At 43.1% G+C, this 26,584-nt stretch overlaps 2 protein-coding genes across 20 annotated transcripts in view; one reads left to right on the plus strand and one right to left on the minus strand.

The window, feature by feature from the left end:
• Window positions 1-3,669, minus strand: part of GPR107 (G protein-coupled receptor 107) — a 73,931-nt gene extending 70,262 nt beyond the window's left edge. Inside the window, exon 1 of the mRNA XM_067742983.1 lies at window positions 3,489-3,669. Coding sequence (XP_067599084.1) covers window positions 3,489-3,629 — 141 coding nt within the window. The 5' untranslated portion in view covers window positions 3,630-3,669. The remainder of the gene's footprint in view (window positions 1-3,488) is intronic.
• A 5,867-nt stretch (window positions 3,670-9,536) lies between these two features.
• Window positions 9,537-26,584, plus strand: part of FNBP1 (formin binding protein 1) — a 140,406-nt gene continuing 123,358 nt past the window's right edge. For 17 of the 19 annotated variants that reach the window (XM_067742965.1, XM_067742963.1, XM_067742964.1 and 14 more), the window contains exon 1: window positions 9,537-9,822. In XM_067742965.1, the coding sequence (XP_067599066.1) occupies window positions 9,799-9,822 (24 nt within the window). In that variant the 5' untranslated portion in view covers window positions 9,537-9,798. The remainder of the gene's footprint in view (window positions 9,823-26,584) is intronic. The other 2 variants (XM_067742978.1, XM_067742971.1) reach the window with 2 other exon arrangements.

Below are 26,584 nucleotides of genomic sequence, written 5' to 3' on the forward strand. Positions count from 1 at the left end.
TAACTGTGTTGATACATTGAATATGCTCTAGTTCCTCACTTTGTCTGCTTGTGTTCCATCATTATGTACATCACAGTATATCCATTTCCCTAAAGCATTACTTGTGCATTCAGGTTAATTCCCAATCTTCTGCTGTGACAGTGCTGTTATGAACATTCCCTGTACATGTCTTATGCATTATGTGTGTGGGGACTGAGGGTATATATATCTAGATGGCACATTTTCAGTTTTACTAGAAATTGCCAAATGGGTCCCCAAAGTATATGAACGTTTCCTTACATCCTTACTGAAACTCGATGTCATCAAACATTTCATTTTTCCCAGTTTTGGGGAAAATCAAGGCTGATGTTGACTGAATTTGCATTTCCTGGTACTTCATGAGTTTGAGCACCTCATCTAGGTTTATCAGCCATTTGGGTTTTTCCTCTGTGAAATGCTTTTTTTAAAATATCATATGTCCGGGCTTCCCTGGAGGCACAGTGGTTAAGAATCCGCCTGCTAATGCAGGGAACAAGGGTTTGAGCCCTGGTCCGGGGAGATCCCACATGCAACTAAGCCCATGTGCCACAACTACTGAGCCTGCGCTCTAGAGCCCGCGAGCCACAACTACTGAGCCCACGTGCCACAACTACTGAAGCCCGCGCGCCTAGAGCCTGTGCTCTGCAACAAGAGGAGCCACCGCAATGAGAAGCCCGCGCACCACAATGAAGAGTAGCCCCCACTCTGATTTTTCACAAGTTTAAATCCATTTATGACCAATGGAAATTTGAACCTGATTTGGTATTTCATGATATTAAAGGTTAACTTTTTTCTTTGTTATAATAGCATTGTAGTTATGTTTTTGAAAGAGTCCCTGTTTCTTATAGGTACATACTGAAATATTTATGGATCAAACAACATGATGACTTTGATCCACTCTAAAATAACATAAGAAGTACTAATGCTGGCACAATATGTGGAAAGGAGAGCCCTCACAGTTTCTGGTGGGACTGGAAAATGGTACAGTCACTTTGAAAGTGCTTTGGCAGTTTCTTTAGAAGTTAAATACATATCTTCCATATGACCCAGCAATTCTACTCCACTCCTAGCTATCACCCCGCAAAATGAAAACATATGTCCCCACAAAGACCTGCATGTGAATGTCTGCAGCAATAATATTCACAATAGCCAAAAAAGGAAACCCAAATGTCCATCACTGGTGAATGGCTGAGCATAAGGTGGTATATGCATACAATGGAATAGTAGTCAGCCATTGAAAGGAATGAATTACTAATACACAGTACAACATGTATGAACCTCAACGACATAAATAAAAGAAGCCACACACAAAAGATCACATACTGTGTGATTCCATTTACATGAAATATCCAGAAAGGGCAAATCTACGGAGACAGAAAGTAGATTAGTGGTTGTCTGGGGCTGGAGGTGGGAATAGGAGTTAACTGTAAACCAACACAAGGGATCTTACAGAGATGATGGAAATGTTCCATGGCTGAACAGTGGTGATAGATGCACAACTCAGTAAATTTACTAACAAATCACTGAACTGTACACTTAAAATGGGTGAATTTTAATGTATATAAACTATGCCTCAATAAAGTTGTTTCAAAAAGTTAAGGAAGCTAAAGAAAGAACAAAAGAGAAGAAATTTGAGAAGGCTGAGAAAACCAGAAGAATGATGGAAAATGTAGCATGTGATGAGAAAACTGAATAAAAAATGAAAAGACTTGTTTCTAATTAAAAAATAAAGAATGCAAGTGAGAAGTGATTTGTGTGGGGAAGGGGCAGAATTAGCCACTGGTTAATGGTTACTGAGGCTGGGTGACAGCTACATGGGAGTTCACTATACTATTCTATTTGGTGTATGGCTGAAATTCTCCTATTTCTCTCAGTCTCAAGCAAAAGAAGATAATCTAATGTTGCTGCTCTGACAGGCTCTCTTCAGGTGATTTCCATTTCCTTGGGCAAAACACCATACTGTTTAAGAGAAAAGGAGCAACTACAGTACTGACTATGGAAAGGGCACCACAGTACTTGAGAAACAATTACAAAGATGAAAAATATTCATTAATTTAGCACAATATGGAGAAATCAATCACCAGAATTACACCAACTCGGGTTGCTTCTACCACTGAGGATAGTATACTTTTTCCTCTATACCATTATGGTCAGTATTTATTTACCTACTGATGCTGGCCATCCGACACTTTAATTTTAGAAATGCCCAAAGCCAAGAGACATGATCCAGTGTGTCCTAGTATTAGCTTTGTCTCTAATTTATAAACTACATAAGCTCAGTTGCATGACTTCATCTAAGACTCATGATCCCAAACTATAAAGTGAAAGAATTTTAGGAGTTCATCTCTTGGAGTCGTAAACCTGGGGACTAGGGCCTATGGATAAGTTTCCGCAGGATTATAAAAGCCCTAGAAATTCCAAGGAAGTTTTGCCTACATTTCTACCTGCATTTTCTGGGGAGAGATTGAATACCTTTCAGCAGATTCTCAAAAGGAGCCAAGACTCACTTGGCCTCCTGCGGCTGAGAACCATTTTCATCAGGATACATTTTATTTACGAACAACTGGTAGCCAAGGTATGGAGTATGGGTCTGGCCAGGTTTTTTAATCCAGATTCTGTACTCTTTAAACTGTACATTCACAAAATACAATGCTTTGTTAAGGTACTGTTTTAACAAGGCAAACTTTCTACAATCCCACACTTCTAAGAAAATTGTATATTATGAAAACAATGCACAAGGCTTTGAGTCATAACGATTTAGTTTTCTACTTTCCAGATACATTAACCTGCTGAATCGCCTGGAGGCATGTTTTGAGTTATAAAGCAAGATCCAAGGGATCATTCTAGGCCTATCATAAATCCCTTCCCTAGGCAGACAATGACAGGAGCGAGAGATAAAAAGGCAGGCCCTCTAATTAGAAACATATTTTAAATGTTGGGTCTAAATTTCCGGTCACGTATTTCAAGCGAGATTTGAAATTCCTCCTGGAGATTCCCGCTTTGATCAGTCCAGAGTGCGCCCGAAGCCGAACCGGGAAATTGAGGCAAAGGTTCTGCCAAGTACAAGGGCATGGACAAGTGGAGACCGCGGACAAGCGAACTGGGGCATGAAAGTTGGAGGTGAGAAGGGAGGAGGAAAAGCAGGTTGCTGTCGGCAAGGAAGCTAGGGAAACCAGCAGGGACTGCAAGCGCGGCCTCCGGAGTCCTTCGGGGTTACGCCGCAGTTCAGCCCCTTCCCCTCTCTCAGCTCGAATCTTCCTGCCCTTTCCAGACAGACAGGGGACTCCCGCCATCCCCAGAGTTCCCAACAGACCCTTCTCGGAGAGAGGCCGCGCCCGGGAAAAAGGGCGGGAACCCAAACACTCACAGACAATCCCCCCCTCCTCTGGGCCAAAGTTACCCCCAGCTCCCGGGAGCGGCCGCGGCCTCCGGCCCCCGGCCCGCTCCTACCCGGCCCCGGTCGGCCTTACCTTGAGCGTCAGGTGGTGGACGCGGCCCAGGCCAGGCTCGACCAGCAGCTGCAGCAGCCCCAGTAGTGGGAACAATCGAAGGCCGGCGGTCAGCCGAGGACTGCGGGAGCCCGAAGAGCCGACGGGCGCCGGGGCGGCCATATTTGTTCCAGCATCACCAGCCGCTTCCTCTCCCGCCCACTTCCGGGGGTTAAAGGGCGGCGGCCGCCGGAAGGGCCTGGAAGGTGGGGTCAGGGGCTCCGCGGCCAGCGGCGCGGCGACTGTGGCTTTTTTCTTGGAGTGTGGGGCCCGGGAAGTCGCCGAGAGGCCTAAGCTGGCTACTTCGAGGCCGTTCAGTTGGCTTCCGCTGTGAGGACTTTAGGTTTAGCCAGAAGAGGTGGCGCCTCCAGTGCGGACCCTGTGGCGGTTGCCATGGCAGCAGTCGCTGGGCAGGACCAGCCCGGTCGTCGCCTTAGCCCGGCGGAGCTTGGAAAGCGACCTTGGGCCTGCGCGACTCGGCCCACCGAGTCACCCCGCTTTCCAAAGGGTGGGGGTACCGCCAGGGTGCCTGGCCGTTGATGGGACTGATTTCCCGAGCAGCGTTGACTCGGTGGAAAATGCCAAGTTCGTGGCTTGTCTTTTAGTCCTTTGGTTTTTTTGAGGCTCTTCACACTGAAATTTTTGACGAAGTGGTTGTAGTGATAGGAATTTATTGAGCCCTTATCAGGCACTTCGTTAGACCTTTTGTGTGCATTTTTGCATTTAATCCTTGGAACAATCTGATGAGATAGGAGGTAGGTATAAGCATTATCCCCCTTTACCGGTAAGCAAACTGAAGCTCTAAGAAATCAAGTCATTTGTTCCAGGTTGAACTGGGAATCACGTGGAAACTACTAAATACTGTGTTATATTGCTTCATGCTAGTTTATCCGACCACTAGAGTATGAATCTTTTAATTCTGTGTGGAAACTTCCTTTGCCTCTTATCTTTGGAATTTGTAGGGAGACCTTTTTTTATTATTATTTTTTAAATTTATGTAAGGAGATCTTTAAGGGAAGGAATCCTTCAACTCACTATTTTTTATCAAGGAGTTGTAGAGGAACGTGCTTATTAAAATTGCCAATAGACTAGCTAGGTTTATTTAGTTTTTAGTTTTTTGAGTTTTTTTTCATTGTTTTTGTTTTGTTTTTCTTGCCACACAAATAATGCATGCTCCTTGTGTGCAATCATTTAAGCAAAAGAGGAGAAAATAAAAACCACCAGGAATCCCAATACTGAGTGACTATCAGTGTACTAATGTGTTTTATGACAGAATCAGATTCTTTGTTTTTAACTGGACCTAGAAACTGAAATTAACATGATATATTTAAATGGAGCTAAAGTGCTGCACTCAGGTTAGAAAGAATCAGTTGGGAAAGTACAGAAGAGAGGAGGGAGGGTCCTAGATCTTTTAGCTGTGCAATCATAGTAGTAAAAGTCATGAATCTATGAATTCTTCCCTTGAGTCAAAAACCAGTACAGGTTCTGTCACACCCTCTGCAAGAACAAAAACAGGGTACTGAGGTGTAGCCGAGAAGCTAGAAAGGCAATGTTTACTATTTGGTGGTTTACTTCTTTCTCCAACCTCATATCCTTAGCCATCTATTGTGAATATGCAACCTTACTTCTTTGAACAGAATTCTCATCTGATCTTACCCCATCTTACAGGAAACTGAGAAGAAGAAACTTTATTGTTTTAGAAATCCACAAAGGAGATAATAGTTAATCTATTTATTGAGCAATTAAGTTTGCCAAATATTCTGCTAAGTACTTTATATGTACATTTTATAATTTAAGACCAAAATCTTTATAAGATCTATATTTTTGTTCCTTTTTTAAAGATAAGACTTGGTTAGATAAATTAATTTATTCAGGATGGTCTGATCATTTATAAATGACTCTCATTCAGGCCTCTCCCATAAAGCCCAGCACTTAATCCCTGTCCTGCAATTGTTTCAAAAATTTCATTTCATATGAGGCTGGAAGGGTCCTTAGATAATCAACAGATCCTTTCACCTTATTTAACAGATGTGAAAACAAATCCAAGGAACTCAAGTGATTTGCTCAAGATCACACAATGAGTTGGGTAATTTTTGGCAAGCATCTTTAGAACCAGGACTGGAGCCTCATCTGCTTCAGAACAGGGTCTGCGCTTCTTGCACTATACTGTACATGGCTTTCTAATTCTTATAATTTTATTATTATTATTTTTAATTCTTATAATTTTAAATTTTCAAAAAATAAAATCCCAGAATCTGAGTAACCAGTGTGTTATCAAGTGAAATGCAAGAGAAATTTTCAGAAAGTATTTTAACAATCAGCAGTATGAAAGAACATAGAAGAAATGTAAAATAGTTGATACTTTCTTTTAGGTATCTAGAGGAAATACCAAAGGCAGTTAGCTGATTCTCACTTCAGTATGAAACTAATCGTTAAAAGAAATGGGGATTTTCAAGTGCAGTTTCATTTTTAAGGGCAATTTACAGTGTTGGAGTATTATTATAGTTTACTTTTTAAAGTGAGGTACCATTTTTGAGAATCTCTGGTTTTAAATTTGAATATAATAGGCTTCTAAAAACGGATTGATCAGGAAGAATATTAATTTTATTTAATATTATAATAACTAGTTTATAAAGTAGAAGACGTTTGTCTTTTAGTCTCTGGAAAACAGTTTTACGAGGGCTCAAAGCTGGGTTCTTATTCCTTGCTTCTTTTCACTTGGGAATTATTATGTGACCTTCACAGGGTCACATACCAATGGCATCTGTCCAGACGTTTATGAGGAATAGTTTCTTCAGGTATTTGAGAACTATATTGTGCCAGTCATTAGCTTGGAATTGAGAGAAGTAAGAAAGGGAACACAAATTACAAAGACTTAAGTGAAGTATTGATTAGACAGTTACTTCTCAAATTCTGTGAAAACTGCTATCTTGGCAATTTTATATTTATTTATATATTTTTATATTTAAACACATGATTTCAGAGTTTCAAGAACAGATTATTTGCATAATCATGGTACTGTAACTGGGAACAGACCTGTTGAGTAACAGAACAAGTTAGGCCTGCCTCTCCCTGGCAACATTTTCAGAGGGGCATTAAACTTTGAGGTACTGACTGAAAAGGCCTGGAGGGGCTGGAAATACTGTCTCCTAAATCTGACTTTCAGCCTTATCCTCTTAGTCAAGTGGATTTTATTTTTCTATTTCCTCTAACCTTGCAAGGTCCACTGAAGTTTGCCACTAGTAGCAGAATTGGTAGTTTGAACCTAGTGTGATTCATAATGTTTAGCATCAGTTTAGAAATTTCCAGAGATGTTTAATGTAATTATTGCGTTAATATTCTCCAGTTATGATTGCCATTTGTCTTTCTTATCAAAAGAGATGACATTTCAGACCAAAACCCTCTATAAACACAGTATAGCGAACCAAAAGTCAAATTGGGGTCTGGCAACACATTCAGAAGTCAAATGTCACTTTTGTTCTTCAGCTTGAAATGTCATTTCTTGGGGCATGGGGGAAGCCCACGGCCTCTCCTTGCAGAGAGTGATCTTGGAAAAGCTAGGCCCTGACCCATCTTGAATCCTGCAGGCTGCAGAAAAATTTCCAATTCACTACTCCTCAGTTTGGTGGCACAGTGTGTAACTTGCTCAGCCACATACAGCTGGTTTTTCCTGATTTTATGCACATCTTTATAGAACTTCAGGGGAATTCCACTATCAGGTACAAAAATTGGTTTCAGTTTTAAGATTCTACTCACCACAGAGTTCCTACTTTTATCCCACTTTAGCTTTTTCCACTAGAGTTTGAATGATAAGTAAATGGAGAATTTAAAGCTAGAAACTGATGGAAGCTATTTTAACGGAAAAAAAAAATCTTCAGAATTTCATTAGGAAGAGTACTTCACCAATAGACAACCGCCAATCAATTGTAGTTCAGGCAGTCTGTCTTGCTGCATCAGAAGTGCTTTAAAGGATTGCTTTACTTGATAGAGGAAGTAAAAATTCTCCAGAAAACAAGAGGAAAGGAAAGGGAACCAATACTTGTGCCCTCACGTGCTAAGCATTTTACATGTATTCTTTTTTTTTTTTTTTTTTTTTTGCGGTACGCGGGCCTCTCACTGCTGTGGCCCCTCCTGTTGCGGAGCACAGGCTCCGGACGCGCAGGCTCAGCGGCCATGGCTCACTGGCTCAGCCGCTCCGCGGCATGTGGGATCCTCCCGGACCGGGGCATGAACCCACGTCCCCTGCATCGGCAGGCGGACTCTCAATCCCTGGGCCACCAGGGAAGCCCAAAAGGTTTCCTTTTAATATGGTCTCTCTCTTTTTTTTCTGCCGTCCCTTCCTCTTTGTCCCTCTTCTTTCACTTCTTTAGAGCAGCAGGTTGCTTTTCCTCCTGATTAGCATCTTTTCACAAGTGGTCACTCTGGTTTTGAGAAGTCTTCTAGAAGGCAGTCAAGTGTACTTGAAAAAATATTAAACCTTGGTAGGAAGGGAAATTGAGGTGAATACTGAGGCAGGGTCTTGTTAGATGATTTGCATTTCACTTACCATTTCCAAATAGCCAGCTAAACTGTGCAGTATTGTTTGCATTTCTAACCCCTCCAACTCACTCTGGCTATTAATCTACCTTGGGAGATAAGTGGATGGCAGTTCTGATTGTTACACATCTAGCAGGCTTGGGTAAAGAGTTCCCAGACCTGGTAACTGAGAACAAAATATTTAAATACACACACTAAAAACAAGGGGATGGAGGGAACTTGTAACTGAAAAAAGACAGACCAAAACAGTTTTGACAGTTTAAATTTATTGTAATTCTGTCCAACAAAGGAAGTAGAACTTGGTTTATCTGCAAGAGTAAAACACCACCCTTGCTCCACCCTCTCGTGGAGAATGATAAGCTGGTTGAGGCTGGGTGTAGTGGGACTGGAGAGATGCACCACTGTGAAATATTTCTAAAATGGAGCCCATTTTAGGAGTCCACAGTTATTCAGAAAAGTCAGTAGCATTAGCTGAGGAAGAAAGAAAAGTTGGGGAGAAAAGGCCTAGTGATTCAGAGGAAGGAGTTGGAACTCAAGCAATTCTCCATTCCTGGAATGTTATTTGTGTAGACCCTCCAAATACAGAGAAAAAGGAGTCCGTATCTACTGAAAAATGAGCTCAGTTTACCAACAACAGGCCAGGTAACAGGTGCTCATTTCCTTGATCCTCGCCAGCACATGGCAAGATGGCTACGTTATTAAATAACTCCATTTGTCAGGCGAGGGCTCTGAGCTTCTAGAGGTGGAGGCATTGTCGGAGGCCACCCAGCTAGTAAGTGCGGGAGGCTGGCTTGGAACCAAACGCGTTATCTGTGGACCCAGCGACTTTCCTTTTACCCACTAAGCGGCAACGTGATTTCACGTTTGAGAGTTTCTTGGCCGAACAAGTTGGAAATCACTGGTTGTGCGCCCCTGGATTCCTTCCCCAGGAATCAAACTCTAAGCTGTTTGGCCGCTCTTTGCCTCGACGTCCCTCTGTGTGCAGTACACACACAGCACCGTACCAGGCCCCACTCCCACCCCGCAAGGCTGCAAGGCTCCTCGGGCCTCCACGGTTCCCGAGCGGTGGGGAAACACCATGCGAGCGAACTCCTGTCGGTGTGAATGGCTGCCAGGGAAAAGTATGGTCCTGAAATTCAAAGCGGCGGCCGGCGCAGGGGAGCAACCTCAGGCCTCTGCAGAGCACCCGTAATAACAGGGGCCGGCTATGTTCAAAGGCGAGTGGTTGTCCTAAGAGCAGAGAGTGTGGTTGCTAATAAGTAATTTAAAAAATCGGGGGGGTTGGGGGGGAAGGTCCGGGCCTCCAAGTCCCGGCGGTCCCCCCTCCTCCCTCCGGGTCCTTCCGGACCCCCGGGCCGCGTGGGCGGGGCGGAGGGCCCCTAGGGGGAGGTGGTGCCGGGGCCGGGGGCGGGGCGCGCGCGTGCGCGAGCTGTCAGGCCGACCCCGCCCCCGGCTGCAGTCCCGCCCCCTCCCGCCCCTCCCCCGCCCCTTGCTCCCCGGCTGTGGGGCGGGCGGGCTGGCGGGCGCTGCGGCGACCGCGGCTGCTGCTTCCTCGGGCCATTTTGCTGAGGAGCGAAGGGGAGGAGGAGCCGCCGAGGAGACTCAAGGCGAGGAGCGGCGAGCCGGAGGAGGCGGCGGCCGCGCGGGCACGGGCTTTCCTCGATCGCGGGGATCTCGAGGGGCGAAGGGATCGCCTGGGAGGGGGACTGGAGAGCCGCGCCTGCCGCGCGGCGCGCCCCTTCCCGCCCCCTGCACCATGAGCTGGGGCACCGAGCTCTGGGTGAGTGAGGGGCTGGGCCCGCCGGGATGCTGGGGAAGGTGCCTGGCGCGCCTGGGCGCGGGGCGCGGGCCGGGCTGCCCGGGTGGAGGCGACCGCGCGCTGGTCGGGGTCCCGGCGGCCTGGGGGTAGGCGCTGGTACGGGAGCCTCTCGTCGGCCTTGGCTTGAGCAGGAGGTGCGAGCCAGATTCGCCCTTCGGAGGTGAGGGGCGCTGGGGTGGGTCCCCGGCGGCCCGAGCAGGGGGTTCGGATCAGGGTCCCCCCGCGGCCTGAGCCGGAGGCGCGGGCGGGACTCCCTCTCCTCGGCGCCCCGAGGCCAGCGGTGTGTGTTGGGAAGAGCCTTAATCCCCCGGAGCGAGTAACCGATGCGTCGCGGGCCGACCCAATGGGGGCGTGGAGGCCCGGGGATTTTCAGGGCTGCGTTCGGTGTTCGGCGCCCAGACCCGAGGTCCTCGGCTGCTTTCTCTTCGTGGAGGTGCGGGAGGGTCGGGCGCTCCTCCGGGGGGCGGGGCGGCCCAGGCGGGGCCGGTCCCGGGTCTTGGGTTTTGGGGCGCAGGGGCGAGAACTGGTGTCTTCCTCCTAGTGGCGAGGACGTTTGCACTGTGGTGGTCTAGGGGTACACTTGTGATTTTTTGAGGGGCAGCTCAGATCCTCGATTTGATGTGGGGACTGCGGCGTTTGGCCTGGAGAGGAAAGTAGTCGGAGTTAGAGGGAGATCTGGTGTTATCACCTTCAGGAAGAGGCATTCGCGGGGTAGATTTTATATTTTTTAACTGCTCAGAGGAAAGAGTCTAAACTGGGGTAGGGAGCGCCCCGCCGGGATTCTTAACCTGGGGCGCGGATGGATAAACAAGTAGCGTGCCGTCTGGAAGCTCCTCTCCCCGGACCAAGGCGACAGGAGGATGCCAAGGCGGTGCACAGGCCGTCCTCGGGGAGGAGAGGCAGAGGCTTGTGGACTGGAGCTTGTTTCCCTGCCTTCCTCTGGATTCCTGAGGCAATCACTAGGCAAGGAATGGGCAGAGCAGAGTTCAGAGGGAGGAGTAGATGAAATCTCAATTATCGCCCTGAAGTATTCTCAAGATGAGACGTTTCCCATGATGAACTCGAAAGTGCCTCCCATCGGAATCCCATTTGTAAAGGGCGTGGAGGAGAAAGCGTGGGGTGGTGGCTGCTCTCTGAGCTGAGGCGAGGAAATCTCACGTCAAAATAAAACAAGGTTAGAGCAGCTATAGAAACAGTGCATCCTCCCTTAATTTTTTTTTTTTTTTTGCTTTAATTGTTTTTACATAACCATTTCTTAGGCTCAGAAACAGCCACTGGTATTAAAACCAAAATCCTGAAGGCAATAGCTCCCTTACATGAAGATAACTCATTTTATAAACATCCTCTATCAAAAGGGACTCCAATTTTCGACTGATGTTTACAAATATTCATTTAAAAAATAAAGTAACACATGGTTTTAAGTATTTACACACGGCCAATTAGGCGGAATCTACCATTTTAAGTGTTGAATTTCTGTCTTCTATTCCTTCTCCACTCCATTTGGCTCTTTTTACCTTTTCTGGGATGAGGGGAACAAATCAGAAGTAATTTTTCATCAAGAGAATAGAAAATTTGGCACGATTTTTTTTTCACTTGTTCAAACTAGAGAAAGGAATTATTGGGGTGGGGGGAATACAATATATTTCTGAGTGAAATAGGCTGTAGTTAAAGGAACTGAACACAATGGTGGGCACTTCACGGTGATGTTGGTGAACGTTATAGAAGGTGATCCAGAAGGGGGGGGGTAGCTAAGAGAAGAAAACCAGTTAAATAGCTACAATCACCTGTATTCTGTACACTTCTTTTTGGAGGTAGAGGGTGGGAAGGAAGGCAAAGACAGGAAGTTGTTGAAAATCAGTCGGAACTGGAATATATATGAATGAAAGGAAATCTTGGACTTGCTTCAAAAGAATTTGGGGTGGTAGTGGATGGGGATGTCGATGAAGGGAACGTGCTTGGGAGTTGGTCATTGTTGAAGCTGGGTGATGGGTACAGGAGGACTTGTGATACCATGCTTTCTACTGTCTATGCTTGAAATTTCCTACAGTGAAAATAATTGGAAAAGACTTTTAAGGGAGAAGGTGTGTAAACTAATTGAGAATTTTTTTCACTTGTGTTTAAGTTTATGAGGAAGAATGACTCATCCGTTGTCTCTATACAAGTATATGTCAGCGAAGAGTTAAAAAAAAGAAAAAGGCATTCCAGTAGAGTATTGCCCTTTGCCCTTGAGTGGCTTGGAGGTTAATAGAGGGAAAAGAATGATCACATAATTTGTGCTAAGAGAAGTGCAAAATCTGAGTTTAAATTCCAAGAAGTAGAAGGGGAATGAAATGTCTGTTTCCAGTTGCCTTGTTTTATTAATATTTGAGATTTTTTAAAAAATTAGAATAATGAAAGATTCTGAAAAATAAACCTCCAGTTCTCTGGTGGTGAGAGACTCAGCGTTGTGTGGTGTGTTGGGCAGCAATGGGCAGCCTGGCAGGGCTGTGATTGAGGGTTTTCCTTGAATGGTGGCTGTGGGGATCATGCACATAGGTAATGAGATAATGATGGGGCGCTCAGGCCTAACTTGGCAGAATGATGCTTCCATATGGAGAGAGAAGGAGCTCTGGTTCCGTAGCCACGAGTTCTTTGTAATAGGTGTTTGCAGCTTTCATAGACCTTCACAAATGCCATCAAGTTTCGCACATATTTTAGGATGCCAGCCAATGTGCATGCAGGCTTTTCAAAACGACAGGTTTCTAACATGCACTTTACATTAAAGGCCTGTTCTTAGCCACATCCTGCTTTGTAGACAGAGTAAAACCGTTCTCTTTTCTCCTTTTTTTTTTTTTTAACCTCTCCATAGGCATAAACTTTGATATCCTAGGACGTTTTTGAGAAATCATGAAATGTCAGGAAGTTATCAGGCAATCATAAAAATGGACTCAAAACCCATAATTGGTAATAACTTTATTGGATTAGATTGTATTAAAATAGGGGCTTTCTATTTTATATCAGAAGTTATAACAAAGTATAAATGGCTGGTTTAAAGTGATTAGGGTAAAATTGTTTCTGTACCAAAATTAACCAAAATGCATTTACTCAAGACTTTGTTTAAAAAGTCATGTTAATAGGCTGAATAGTTTTCACTGACTTGTTGAAATTGTGACTGGTCATTGGAGAAATGGCAAAGCAAGAATTTCTTACATTTGAATTTTTTTTTTTTTTGGTTTTGTACCTACATGTTAGAAAGAAGTGAGAAGTTACTGAAGTGTCAGCTCAACTTTTTGTAAGCTTGATCATTAATGTGAAGTAAGAAAAAGTCCATTGGAAATTTTAGCTTTCCTTATAACTGTTCTACTCTTTGTGGCTAAAAATTTACTCAGTGATAGAATCTACCTTTATCTCCTAGTGTCCTCTCTGCCATCTTTCTTTTGGTGCTAATGAGAAATGGAGTAGCCCAAAATAATAACAGCAAGAAAGCAAACAGAGAGACCCGAATAATACATATTGGTTAACATATTACTATGTTAAGCCACCTGTGTTGATTGTACTTAATTTTTTTTCTTAAACCTACGTTTTTAGGACAGTGTCAGGCATATAATGTGCATTTCACAATTTGTTGAATATAATGACATTGATTGTGGTGTGAACCTTTAAGAGGCAGCAGTGAAAGAGTTGTCTACCAACTGGACCAGGAACAATGCCTGCCTCACAGTCGGGAGTTCAAGAAATATTTATTGAGGGACTGGAGCAACTAAGGGACTGGACCAATTGAGGGACTGGAGCAACTAAGCCCGGGCGCCACAACTACTGAGCCTGCAAGCCACAACTACTGAGCCCGCGTGCCACAACTACTGAAGCCCGCCTGCCACAACTACTGAAGCCTATGCGCCTAGAGCCCATGCTCCGCAATAAGAAAAGCCACCGCAATGAGAAGCCCGAGCACCACAACAAAGAGTAGCCTCCGCTCACTGCAGCTAGAGAAAGCCCGCGGGCAGCAACGAAGACCCAGTGCAGCCAAAAATAAAAATATATATTAAAAAAAAAGAAAGAAAGAAATATTTATTGAATAAATGAATGAATCCTTTTTTTCATTTTGTTTTAACATTTGCTGTTTTAAAGTAATGGGAGCGTAGTTTTAATGCCTTTCTGCACTTTGGCAGTTGTAAACATTTTTTAAAAAATAATTCTAGGCACCGTTTTTTTTTAAATAGACTATTTTTTAGAGCAGTTATAGTTTCACAGCAAAATTGAGCAGAAGGTCCAGAGATTTATGCTGCTTCCTCACAAATACACAGTCTAGATCTCTGTTTGGGGGGCAGGGGGCACGGGGCACACTGCACGGCCTGTGGGATCTTAGTTCAGAAGTGAGGAGTCGTAACCACTGGACCGCCAGGGAAGTCCCTCTAGACCTTTTTTTAAAATAATTTTTTAAATTAATTAATTAATCTATTTATTTTTGGCTGTGTTGGGTCTTCATTGCCCAGTTGCGGTGTGCGGGCTTCTCATTGCGGTGGCTTCTCTTGTTGCGGAGCGCGGGCTCTAGGCGTGCAGGCTTCACTAGTTGTGGCTCTCAGGCTTCAGTAGTTGTGTCCCATGGGCTTTAGAGCACAGGCTCAGTAGTTGTGGCACACGGGCTTAGTTGCTCCACAGCATGTGGGATCTTCCTGGACCAGGGCTCGAGCCTGTGTCCCCTACATTGGCAGGCGGATTCTTAACCAGTGCGCCACCAGGGAAGCCCTAATGGACTGTTAATAGTTGCAGGATTTGGAGAATTAGTACCTCTTCTTACTGCCCAGTACTAAATGGAGTAGAGTACTAACAACAGTTCATAGCTCTTCTCCTGCTCCTTCATCTTTAATCCTTCAGAGATTTCTGTTTGGGATAAACATGGCAAGACCAACAGGGGAGACATCACTCTTGGCACTTCGGTGAGCAGAGCAGAACTGCCTCAAAAAATAGACCAAATCAAGTTTAATTCTGTCGTCCCTGCCTCTCTATTAAAACAGGGTTTGCACAGTCTTTTCTGGTTAGTAGATTTTTTAAAATTAGTTTATTTTTTAATCTTTATTTTCTGTAATCGAAGTGTAGTTGATTTATAATGTTTCAGGGACTTCCCTGGTGGTGCAGTGGTTGAGAGTCCGCCTGCCGATGCAGGGGACGCGGGTTCGTGCCCCGGTCTGGGAAGATCCCACATGCCGCGGAGCGGCTGGGCCCGTGAGCCATGGCAGCTGAGCCTGCGGGTCCGGAGCCTGTGCTCCGCAGCGGGAGAGGCCACAACAATGAGAGGCCCGCGTACCGCCAAAAAAAAAAACAAACCCAAAAACAAACAAACAAAAAATAATGTTTCAGGTGTACAGCAAAGTGATTCAGTGATATATATATATTGTTTTTCACATTTTTTTCATTATAAGTTATTACAAGATATTGAATATAGTTCCCTGTGCTATACAGTAGGTCCTTCTTGTTTATCTTTTTTGCTGATATATAGTAGTTTGTATCTGCTAATCCCAAACTCCTAATTTATCCCTCCCCGCCCCCCACTTTCCCTTTTGGTAACCAGAAGTTTGTCTTCTAGTTCTGTGAGTCTGTTTTTGTTTGTCTTTATTTATTTATTGTGCCGTGCAGCTCGGGACATGTGTGATCTTCGTTCCCCGACCAGGGATTGAACCCGGGCCCACAGTATTGAAAGCACCAAGTCCTAACCACTGGACCACCAGGGAACCCCCAGTCTATTTCTGTTTTGTAAATAAGTTCATCTGTATCATTTTTTTAGATTCCACATGTAAGTGATATGATATTTGTCTCTCTGGTTAGTAGATATTAAACAAAACAGGGGTGGTCAGGTGATTCTATGGTTGGAAATTTACCCATCAGCTTGTTGCCTTCACTTTATACGTTAGATATCATCCTGAACATTGCATTTTTGGTAGGTAAAACTGTGTTTCAAGCACGGTAAGGGGTTTTGTCTGTGCTTACCATGTGACCACATTAGAACTCTTGCTTTACATTGGTGTGACATGGAAAGTGCCTCTTTGAAGGACTATTCAAATATCACCCACTTCCTTGCTAAAGCTAATATTGTGTTTCCTGCAAGTATTACTCATACTCGTTTCATCAACACCACCCACATTTAAAAATAAGGCTTTATTTTGACACTTAAAAATTGCAAGCTACCAAGCATACACGTATGCCCTGGGAAATTAATTAGATTTTGGAATGTGGGTGTGAAGTCTTCTGGAATTAGTGTCTGTAATGCAATATTTGTTTCCTGATTTAGTAATACATAGTCATACTAGCTTGAGCCTGGTGATGTGTCTAGGTAAAAAAAATTAAAAAGTCATAAAGGGCCAAATATGTATATTGTATTAAAGAGTTAGTTGGGAATATAAAAGATTTTAATATTGATTCTTTTTTTTTTTTAATATTGATTCTTTTAACTCATAAGCCTCATCTGTAAAGTTTATGCTAAATTTATGTAACTCAGGACTTCCATGGTGGCGCAGTGGTTAAGAATCTGCTTATCAATGCAGGAGACACGGGTTTGAGCCCTGGTCCGGGAAGATCCCACATGCCATGGAGCAGCTAAGCCTGTGTGCCAAAACTACTGAGCCTGTGCTCTAGAGCCTGTGTGCCACAACTACTGAAACCCTTGTGCCTAGAGCCCGTGCTCCACAACAAGAGAAGCCACCGCAATGGGAAACCCATGCACAGCAATGAAGACCCAACACAGCCAAAAAAAAAAGAAAAAAAAAATTATGTAATTCTTTTTTTAATTTTAATTTTTAAAATTTATTTATTTTTATGCAGCAGGTTCTTATTAGTTATCTATTTTATACATATTAGTGTATACATGTCAATCCCAATCTCCCAATTCATCCCCCCACCAGCCCCCCGCCTTCCCCCGCTTGGTGTCTATACATTTGTTCTCTACATCTGTGTCTCTATTTCTGCCTTGCAAACCAGTTCGTCTGTACCATTTTTCTAGATTCCACATATATGCGTTAATATACAATATTTGTTTTTCTCTTTCTGACTTACTTCATTCTGTATGACAGTCTCTAGGTCCATCCATGTCTCTACCAATGACCCAATTTCATTCCTTTTTATGGCTGAGTAATATTCCATTGTATATATGTACCACATCTTCTTTATCCATTCGTCTGTCGATGGGCTATGTAAATCTTAACTTCAATTGTTTAATACTAGCACTGTATTCATACCACCACTGCCAACAGCAAAATAGATGAAACTTCCAATTTCTTCCTGCAAAAGTTATTAAAACCTGTTCACATTTAAACTATAATATCACATTAGCTATATTGTGGTTTCTTTTTAAAACTTTGAACACACCATTCTAATCATTGGCATGAAGTTTTTAATAAGAATTATTTCTTAGGACTTCCCTGGTGGCACAGTGATTAAGAATCTGCCCTCCAGTGCAGGGGACATGGGTTCGATCCCTGGTCTGGGAAGATCCCACATGCCGTGGAGCAACTGAGCCCGTGCACCACAACTACTGAGTCTGCGTGACACAACTATGAAACCCGCGCACCCTAGAACCCGTGCTCCGCAACAAGAGAAGCCACTGCAGTGAGAAGCCCACGCACCACAATGAAGAGTAGCCCCTGCTCGCCGCAACTAGAGAAAGCCCGCGCGCAGCAATGAAAACCCAATGCAGCCAAAAATAAATAAATAAAATAAATAGCAGACCGTACCCTAAAGGAGGCTGTCCTCTAACCAGCTGGGCAGGGAGTCCTTTCTGGAAGAAGGATCTGAGCGGCACATCTCTGCACTGGCCACATCCTCATTATCCCCTTTTACAAGAGAGGAAATCGAAGCGCAGAACGGTAAAATAACTTATCAAGTTCACAGAGTAGAAAGCAGAGATTCAATCCCATGTCTGGGACTCTAGAGCTCTCCTTCTCGTCCTTTTTTTTTAAGTTAATACCATCAAAATGTATTTTTATTGTTTGTAGTTTTTATTATAGGAATTTTCACACATACTTAGAATATGATGAACCCCTACGTACTCATCACCCAACTTCAATATTATCAATATCTTTGGCATTCTTGTTTCATCTTTTTGCCGCCGCATGGTTTTTTAGAGCCCTCAGTCTCCCCCGCCACACACTGTAATAAATACTATTCTACTCCCTCCCTTTCTGAGGAATCATGCATAGAACCCAAATTCTCCCTCCATCTTTTAAAGTATGAAAACGGAAGAGAACCAACTTGTAAAGTGCTTGACACACCTTGATTGGGGTATTTAAATGCATCCTTTCATAACCTAACAAGGACCCTGTGAGTTTATTTCCATTTTATAGACCAGACCCACCCAAACAATGAATGCTAGTGCTAGAATTTAAATATTTTTTTCCCAACACTAAACAAATGTTGTTTTAAAAAAATTCGTCTTCTGTGTTAGTAGCTCATAATCCCTCTTTTCCCCATTACTCATATTTCCCCTATCACTGATGGAGGTTTTGCTTTCTAAAACATTTCATGTTACTCACACTGAGAATCATTAGGAACCAATGACTCACAGTACCGTGCTGTAAACGCAACAGAAACTATTATGAATGAAGCGCCTGTTCTAGCAGGTGTTTCATATATGTCTAGTGATTTCCCCCATTCCTTTAAGTCCGGAGTTTTTTTTTCTTTTTAATTTAAATAAATTAATTTGTAAAGGTATTAACTAGTAAGAGTAATATCAATTTTCTGATTTGGGGGTCTAACAAAATTATGTCTTGGTGAAAAGTATTTTTAATGAAATTGAGACGAAACAAAGAGAATTAGATATTGACCACTTTGGGGGTGCTCTGGCTGTCCCATGCAGGGCTTCAAAGTTTTGGTTCTTGAGAAACAGGAAACTAAATATGTCCTTTCATATCAATAGCAAAAGAAAACTTGGCACCTTTACAGGAAGCTATTCCCCTCGTACTTCTATTTGCACAACCCAAACTGAGAGTGGGTTCCTGGAATGCATTAAAATACCCGACCGGTCCTTGGGAGAAATGGCGTGGGCCCACGCAGGTGGATGAGACAGCCTGGAAGGGCTAAGCCGGGGCCGTATGGCTTGCCTCATCCAGCATTTATTAGTGTCCCGCAAGTCTTCATCTCTGCTCCTCCTTTTTCCCGATCTATAAAGTGGTGTGGTGATGCTTGCCTTCGGCTCCACAGAAAGCATAAAGATCAGTGCTTGTCTGTGAAGTGCTTTGAGACTGTTGGATGAGAGGTGATGGGGAAGTACTTAGGAGAGTCTAGGGGAGGGTTAAAGGAAAAAAGAAAATCCTGTTCCTTGAGAACAAATTGCAGAGCTCTCCTGCTGGAACTGGGACTTGTGAAAAATGAGCAATTCTAGTTTGCACAGTGCAGTCTGTCCTTTGATTTAAATTTCTGTTTTCATGTTAACCATAAAATAAAATAACTTAATAGTAGGAAAGTGCCTGGAAATCAGTGCTTTGGAAAGGAAATCTGGATTATAGGAGACTATGCATGTTTATCTCTTTTCTTTTTCCTTTTTTAAAAAATATAAAATGCACTGCAAAACTCTAACCATACTAATTTTTTAGCAATATACTTGGGTCTACTTAAGGGATAATTTAAATGTTATCCCTCAGAGGGAGATAGTTCTCTTTGGCTATTAATACCATTTAAAAAAAAAAAAAATCTACCGAAGTCACATTATTTCCCCCCAAATGCTGGATATTTGCTGCTTGAGACAGCTAATGAATTATTCTACATATCAGCTTAGTTTGAGATTGTTTTCTTCTTAGCAAAGAGAACCAAGAAGTTTTAAAATATTTGTGTTAGGACAGATATCTATGGAAATGCCTGGCAATGGTTGTTTGGGCAAAGACATTTGTATTTCATGAGTGTGTATATGTGTGTAAACTGTATTTTTCAGCATGACTGAATTTTTTTAAAATTTTTATTTTATTTATTTTATTTTTGGCTGCGTTGGGTCTTCATTGCTGCGCGCGGGCTTCCTCTAGTTGCGGTGAGTCCTCACTCTTCATTGAGGTGTGCAGGCTTCTCATTGCGGTGCTTCTCTTGTTGTGGAGCACGGCCTCTAGGCACGTGGGCTTCAGTAGTTGTGGCACACGGGCTCAGTAGTTGTGGCTCACGGGGCTATTTGCTCCGCGGCATGTGGAATCCTCCCGGACCAGGGCTCGAACCACTGCGCCACCAGGGAAGCCCAGCATGACTGAATTTTTAAATTTAAAATTTACTTATCTTTGGTGGTGCAGTGGTTAAGAATCCGCCTGCCAATGCAGGAGACACGGGTTCGAGCCCTGGTCCGGGAAGATCCCACATGCCACGGAGCAACTAAGCCCGTGTGCCACAACTACTGAGACTGCGCTCCAGAGCCACAACTACTGAGCCCACGCGCCTAGAGCCCGTGCTCCGCAACAAAGAGAAGCCACCACAATGAGAAGCCCACACACCACAACGAAGAGTAGCCCTAGCTCGCCACAACTAGAGAAAAGCCCAGGCACAGCAGCAAAGACCCAGTGCAGCCCAAAATAAATTAATAAATAAATAAATTTTTAAAAATAAAATAAAATTTACTTATTTTTAAAACTAGCAAAGCAATCTGTTTGCATTGTTCAATTTTCAAACAATACTAGAGTGTACATGAAAAGTCTCCCTATCATCTTAGGATAGATGTAATTTTTTGTTTTGTTTTGTTTTTTGGCTGCTCTGCTCAGCTTGTGGGATCTTATTAGTTCCCTGACCAGGAACTGAACCCCAGCCACGGCAGTGAAAGCATAGAGTCCTAACCACTGGACTGCAGGGAATTCCCAGGATACATGTAATTCTTAATTGCCATTACCGTTTTTGGCAGAGGGACAGGTGATGTTGGTGGCAAGTAATGTGACTTTAGTACCTAAAAGAAGAGACCAAAATTATAAAAATTGTATCAGACAAGAGAGATGAGAATGATTGAGATGTCCATATTTTTGTCCAAAGTATCTATTTATTCTTTGAGCATCTACTAAGTGCCCAGACATGGTTCTTGCCTACAAGTAGCTTATAGTCTAGTTGGGGGGGGGGGCAGAAACATAAATAGGAAGTTGCAGTACAGTGTGACAAGGACTAAGGTAGGGTAACTACATGGAAACTTGTACACAGGAGTATAACTCAGTTGGGGAAGAAATGACATCTCTATGGTGTCCTGAAGGACTGATAAGTTACACAGGTGAAGGGAGGCGGTCAGGTTGGGAGGGTGATCTAGACAGTCTTTCTGGAGGACGGAGTAGATGCCATGTCCAAAGGCTTATAAGTGTAACAGGACACAGAGCTCCAGAATGAGCCGAGCACATGAAGAGGAGCCTGGAAAGGTAGACTGTAGCTGAAACCAGGTGACTATGGCTTTACCTTGAGGGCATACAAGGCACCCACGCTTGAACTGCTGAAAGCAGTTGCTATGGGGCTAGATTGTCAGTCTCCTTACTGCCGTGTGGAGAGGACTGGAAAGGAGGGAGATAGCTTCGGGCTAGACTAGGCTAATTGGCTAATTGGATTAATCCTGTGAGTTAGAGCAGAGAGTACCCCTCCACATTTTTATAAGGGTAGAATTGATGAAAATGAATTGCTAAGGAGTCTTGGATGCCGAGAGAAGACCTGGCAGTGTACATCGTGAGTGGTGAGCCAGGGCATCGGCAGGATGAGGTCAATTCACTGCTCTGGCTAGTGGGTTAAGTAGTAAGTATATCAGCCTCGGGGTTTTTTGGTTTTTTTTCTCCAGTTGGATGCAAAACCAAAACCTACAGTCACTTCTTTCTTTCTTGCCCTCTCTTTGTTTCTGCTCAGTACAACCTTGATAGGGCTACCAGTGTCTGTTCCTCAGCTCTTTTAAGCTAACAGAGTTGGTATTTTCAGTATGCCTTGGAGGTGACTCACATTAACCGAACTCCCAAGACTGATGCACAAACCAGAATGCAAGTTTCAAATTTATAATGAGAAGTATATCCATAAGGAGACTAGCTATTCATATTTGCTGAAGTGCACATTTTTTCCCTGAAGGCTAATCTATGTGGAAGGCTAAATTCTATACACAGTTACTTGGAGAGCATAAAATGAAAATCGAGTTGGAGGAATTTAATGGCTTGTGACACCAAGCTATGGAAGCCTGAGGCATCTATCTCTTCTAGAGGGATAGATCTACATTAAGGATAGAATAGAGTCTGTTTTTACAGATGCTATGTAGTGATTCCCTTTCCTTTTTTTTTTTTTTTTTCTGTACGCGGGCCTCTCACTGTTGTGGCCTCTCCCGTTGCGGAGCACAGGCTCCGGACGCACAGGCTCAGCGGCCACGTGGCTCACGGGCCCAGCCGCTCCGCAGCATAGTGGGATCCTCCCGGACCGGGGCACGAACCCATGTCCCCTGCATTGGCAGGCAGACTCTCAACCACTGTGCCACCAGGGAAGCCCTCCCTTTCCTTTTAATCTATCCTTTCTTTAGACAGACTACAGGGTATTCGGTTATACAGCTAGATAGACAGACAGACAGATAGTTTGGCTGCACTGGGTCTTCGTTGCTGCGGACAGGCTTTCTCTAGTTGAGGCGAGTGGGGGCTACTTTCCTTGCGGTGCGGAGCTTCTCACTGTGGTGGCTTCTCTTGTTGTGGAGCATGGGCTCTAGGTGCACAGGCTTCAGTAGTTGCGGCACACGGGCTCTGTAGTTGTGGCTCGCAGGCTCTAGAGTGCAGGCTCAGTAGTCGTGGTGCACGGACTTCGTTGCTCTGCTGGCATGTGGGATCTTCTCAGACCAGGGATCAAACCCGTGTCCCCTGCAGGCGGATTCTTAACCACTGCGCCACCAGGGAGGTCCCTTTGGTTATGTTTAGACCTTCTAAATTCTAATCTCTATTCCATCTTGCATCCCTGAGATTCCATCCAACATTTCCCAAACTGGCAAGAATGAGCATCAATAAATTTAAAAGCTCTCCTCGGTAATTCTGATGTGGCTTAGGTAGCATGATTTAACACTGAGATTCCTATGCATACATTCTCAGCTTTTGCTCATTTTTATTCTTTACAAAAAATTTAAAATCTAGCAATATTTTGGAGCTACTTTCTTACCCTGTCAACCACTTACAAGCATAATCGTTCTAAGGTACCCTTTATTCCTTTATCCCTTCATTCCTTGGTTCTCTCCTTGTGATTTACTCAGGGACCCAGATAAGTCATAATTCATTCAACAATAATATTGACCACCTGCTATATGCCAGGCATATTTCCCTTTGCTCTAGGCGAAGGGAAAATGGCAGTAAACCACAGAAAAAAAAATTTTGCCTTAATATATGTGATCTAAAGGCAAGTATAAGGGTATAGCTAATGTATCCAATAATGATAAATGCTATGGAGAAAAATAAGGCTTTGAGAGACTGAAAACAGTAGGATTAGGGTTGATGGGGAAAAGAACAGAATTTTAGTGCTGGACATTTTGCAAGATGCCTATTAGCTATCTAAGTATCTTGTATCTAGTAGCTGGTTAAATGTATGCATCTGGAGCTCCGGGAACAGATCCAAGCTGTTTGGGTCTGTTTGGATCTGATTACCCAATGTAAGTAGGAAAAGCTAGAATTATAATGGTAAAGTTCTAAGCTCTTGCCATAGTTATATTCCTGCAAGCACTCTTATTTAACTTTAGAACTCTGTCACTTGGAAAAACTGTCATAATATGTTGCCCTTTTGGACAGTGGCTGTGCTCCCTGTTTGCTGAACTGTTTGCCTTACTGAGAATCATGATGGGAAACTTGGTTTAGGTTAGGAGGGGCATAGACTATTAAGAGTTGATTGGTTTTGTAAATTGTGATATGAGCATAATCAACAGATCCTGAAGCTTCGATAGGTGTAGAAATAACACTAATGTACCAACTTGTAAATGAAAAAATAAAAATAAATGGCCACTGATGGGTAGTGAGTTTTGGGTAATAATTAGAAATTAATGTCACACATGCATCATTTTAATAGGTTTTTGCAGACGGTCTAAGATTTTCAATTTTACTTCTTTGAAAGCTGCCTATTTGCTTTGGAGATGATTAGCAAATGTTTAGAATTATTCAGTTTACACTGCGTTGACTTAGATCTCTGTCGTACCTGATATATTGCTTACTTTTCCTCTTTACATTTCTCGGAGATAGTTTAAAATCGGCAATACTAGATCACCAAATTGACCTGATTTTGGGGGGAGCTCTACTTCATATGTGTGACAGATTCTGTTTTGCAAGGATGGCCACAGCAGTATCTCCAATTCCACGTGCTCTTCTAGTGTGACGTTGAGACTCCTCCCACTGAGGGGAAGGGGAGGGCTTACATCCCTTCCCCTTGATCCTAGGCAAATCTCTGTGACTTCCTTGACGGGTAGAATATGGTGAAATGGTGCCATATGATGCCATGTGATCCTTTCTGAAGCAGGATCATAAATATGCCATGCACTCTTGCCTTGCTCTTTTGGGATGCTTCCGCTTAGAACTCAAGCACCATATTGTTAGGAAGCCCAAGCAGCCCACATAGAGAATCCATGTGGAGAAGTCAACTGTAGGGGTTCCAGCTGACAACCCAATTGAGGTTTCGCCGAACAAATGTAATCAGCGGCCAGCCTGAGTGAAGGGTGTCCTGATGATTGTACCCTCTCGCAATCAAGTCCCCACAGCCTTCAAGCCTTTCCAGCTGGGGCCCCAGCCACGGAGGAGCAGAGACAAATTGTCCCTGTCAAATCGCTGACCTATAATTAAATGGTTCTCTCCAGCTGAGTTTTGGGGCTGATTTCTTATACAATAACAACTAGAACAATATCTTTGGATGTCAGGCTAGATAATACTACTACTATCCTTGTTTAGTTATTTAAGAATAGGGCTACCATGTGTCCTTTTCTTAAAAATAAAATAAAATCACTTTCTCTCTGAAGAAATCCCTTCAAATAAGAAATTGAAAAGTTGGGGAACATTCAAGAAGTATCTATGTTTACTTTCTCTGAAGATGATGGAATAGGAAAGTGAGAAGCTCTGACGTGAAGACTTATAGGAGAAAGTAAACTCCTCAAACTAAGTTTGTCCTAAGGTTCTTGTCACAAGATTGTACACTTTGACTATGATGATGCTGTGTCATTCTTTACAAAATCTCAAGAATTTCTACATTATTGTCATAGCCATTGACCCACAGAAGAGGACATTTCATTGCCCATCCTTTTTGTAAGAAATGGTTTTTCTAGTTTTTTTCCCCCTATAATTCATCTTCTCTCCTTTGAAATGTAAGCCATGCTGATCCACTAAAGAAGTGTTTTTGAAGAAATATCAAATAAAACACAATAATTTCTGTAGCTTTAGTTGTGAAATAGAATCAATATTCTGGAGGCAGTGAATCTGTCAGACTAAAGCTAAGCATATGGGTCTCGTTGTCTCTCTGCTACTCACTCTGTCTTCACTCTCTGAGTGGAACACTTGGGCTTCTAGTCTCTAATGGCTGCTTATTTTTTAATTCTTTTGTTTTATTCTTAGAAGATTTCTACAGTTTAGTCAGTGCCATATTGTTCAAGAGCATGGGTTTGGATGCCGACTGCTTGGTTCATAGTCTGATGAACCTAGCTGAGTAATTTGGGACAAGTCATCTAGCCTCAGTTCCTTCATCTGTAAAATGGGGATAATAATAGTGCCTGCTTTATGGGATTATTGAGAACACTAAATGAGTTAATGAATACTTAGAGCACTAAATGTCCGACACAATAAGCTTTATGAGCATTGGCTATTGTTACTCACCTTCGTATGTTGCTGGTTGTGGTGATATTTGGGTTCACGTCTTGGGTTCCATGTTGAGAAGAAACTGAATGAATACTTCTTTGTTGGGGGTTTTGTAGACATGACCAGTGAATTGGGTGTAAATTAGACTGCATGACCTCAAGTTTCTTCAACTCAAGTGTTCTAGGGTAATCCGAGTTCCAGGATCAACTGACACTGGAAGTGGTTGTCCCGGGAGTACTGATTCATAATACACGGAGACTACATCAAGATCAATTATGGTAGAGTAACTACTTCCAAGGCTAGAAACTCTATTTAGAAATTTTATGTATAGTTCCCACATTGTAGCCCAAAGAAATGCCAATAATGTTAATAGGAGGTTTGTAAAAGTTTCAACAATTCAAAAAGTGACACAGAAATAGAATCATTAGGCACATTCCTTAAGTTGTCAGGCACTCAGTACATGGATTGAATGTCTTGGGTATGACACTATAAGCAGAAATATCAGGGACTGTTTTGCTGAACAAAAGCTTTTTGGCTGAGAAACCTGAAAGGCTTGATGTTTAATTTATTTTGTCACTTTGGTAGATCAGTAGGTAAATAAGGTAGATAAATAAGACCATTCCAGAAAAACTTTAGGCACGTGCTTCATTTCTAGATAAAAATATTCAGGCACCTGATGGAAATGAAATGCAGGTTGATGACTTTTTTCTTTACTTTCTGGATTATTTTTGGATTATGAAGTGCTGATAATTGAGAAAGTGGAAGGAAAAGCTAATTAGATGAGAAGGAAACCCTCAGCTAGATGAAAGACATTGGAAAGAGTTGGCTGGGATAAAGAATGTTTCTGATAATTTCAAGCAGATCTATACATTCTTTGATTATGACCAAAGAAGAAGAAGAAGATTAAAAACTTTAATCAATTGCAGAGTCAGTTGCAGAATTGGGCAAAGGATTACCTCTATCAGCAGTGCTCAGTTAGGTGTTAC

The sequence above is a fragment of the Pseudorca crassidens genome, chromosome 7 (assembly GCF_039906515.1).
Source record: "Pseudorca crassidens isolate mPseCra1 chromosome 7, mPseCra1.hap1, whole genome shotgun sequence".
In the NCBI taxonomy this organism is placed as follows: Eukaryota; Metazoa; Chordata; class Mammalia; order Artiodactyla; family Delphinidae; genus Pseudorca; species Pseudorca crassidens.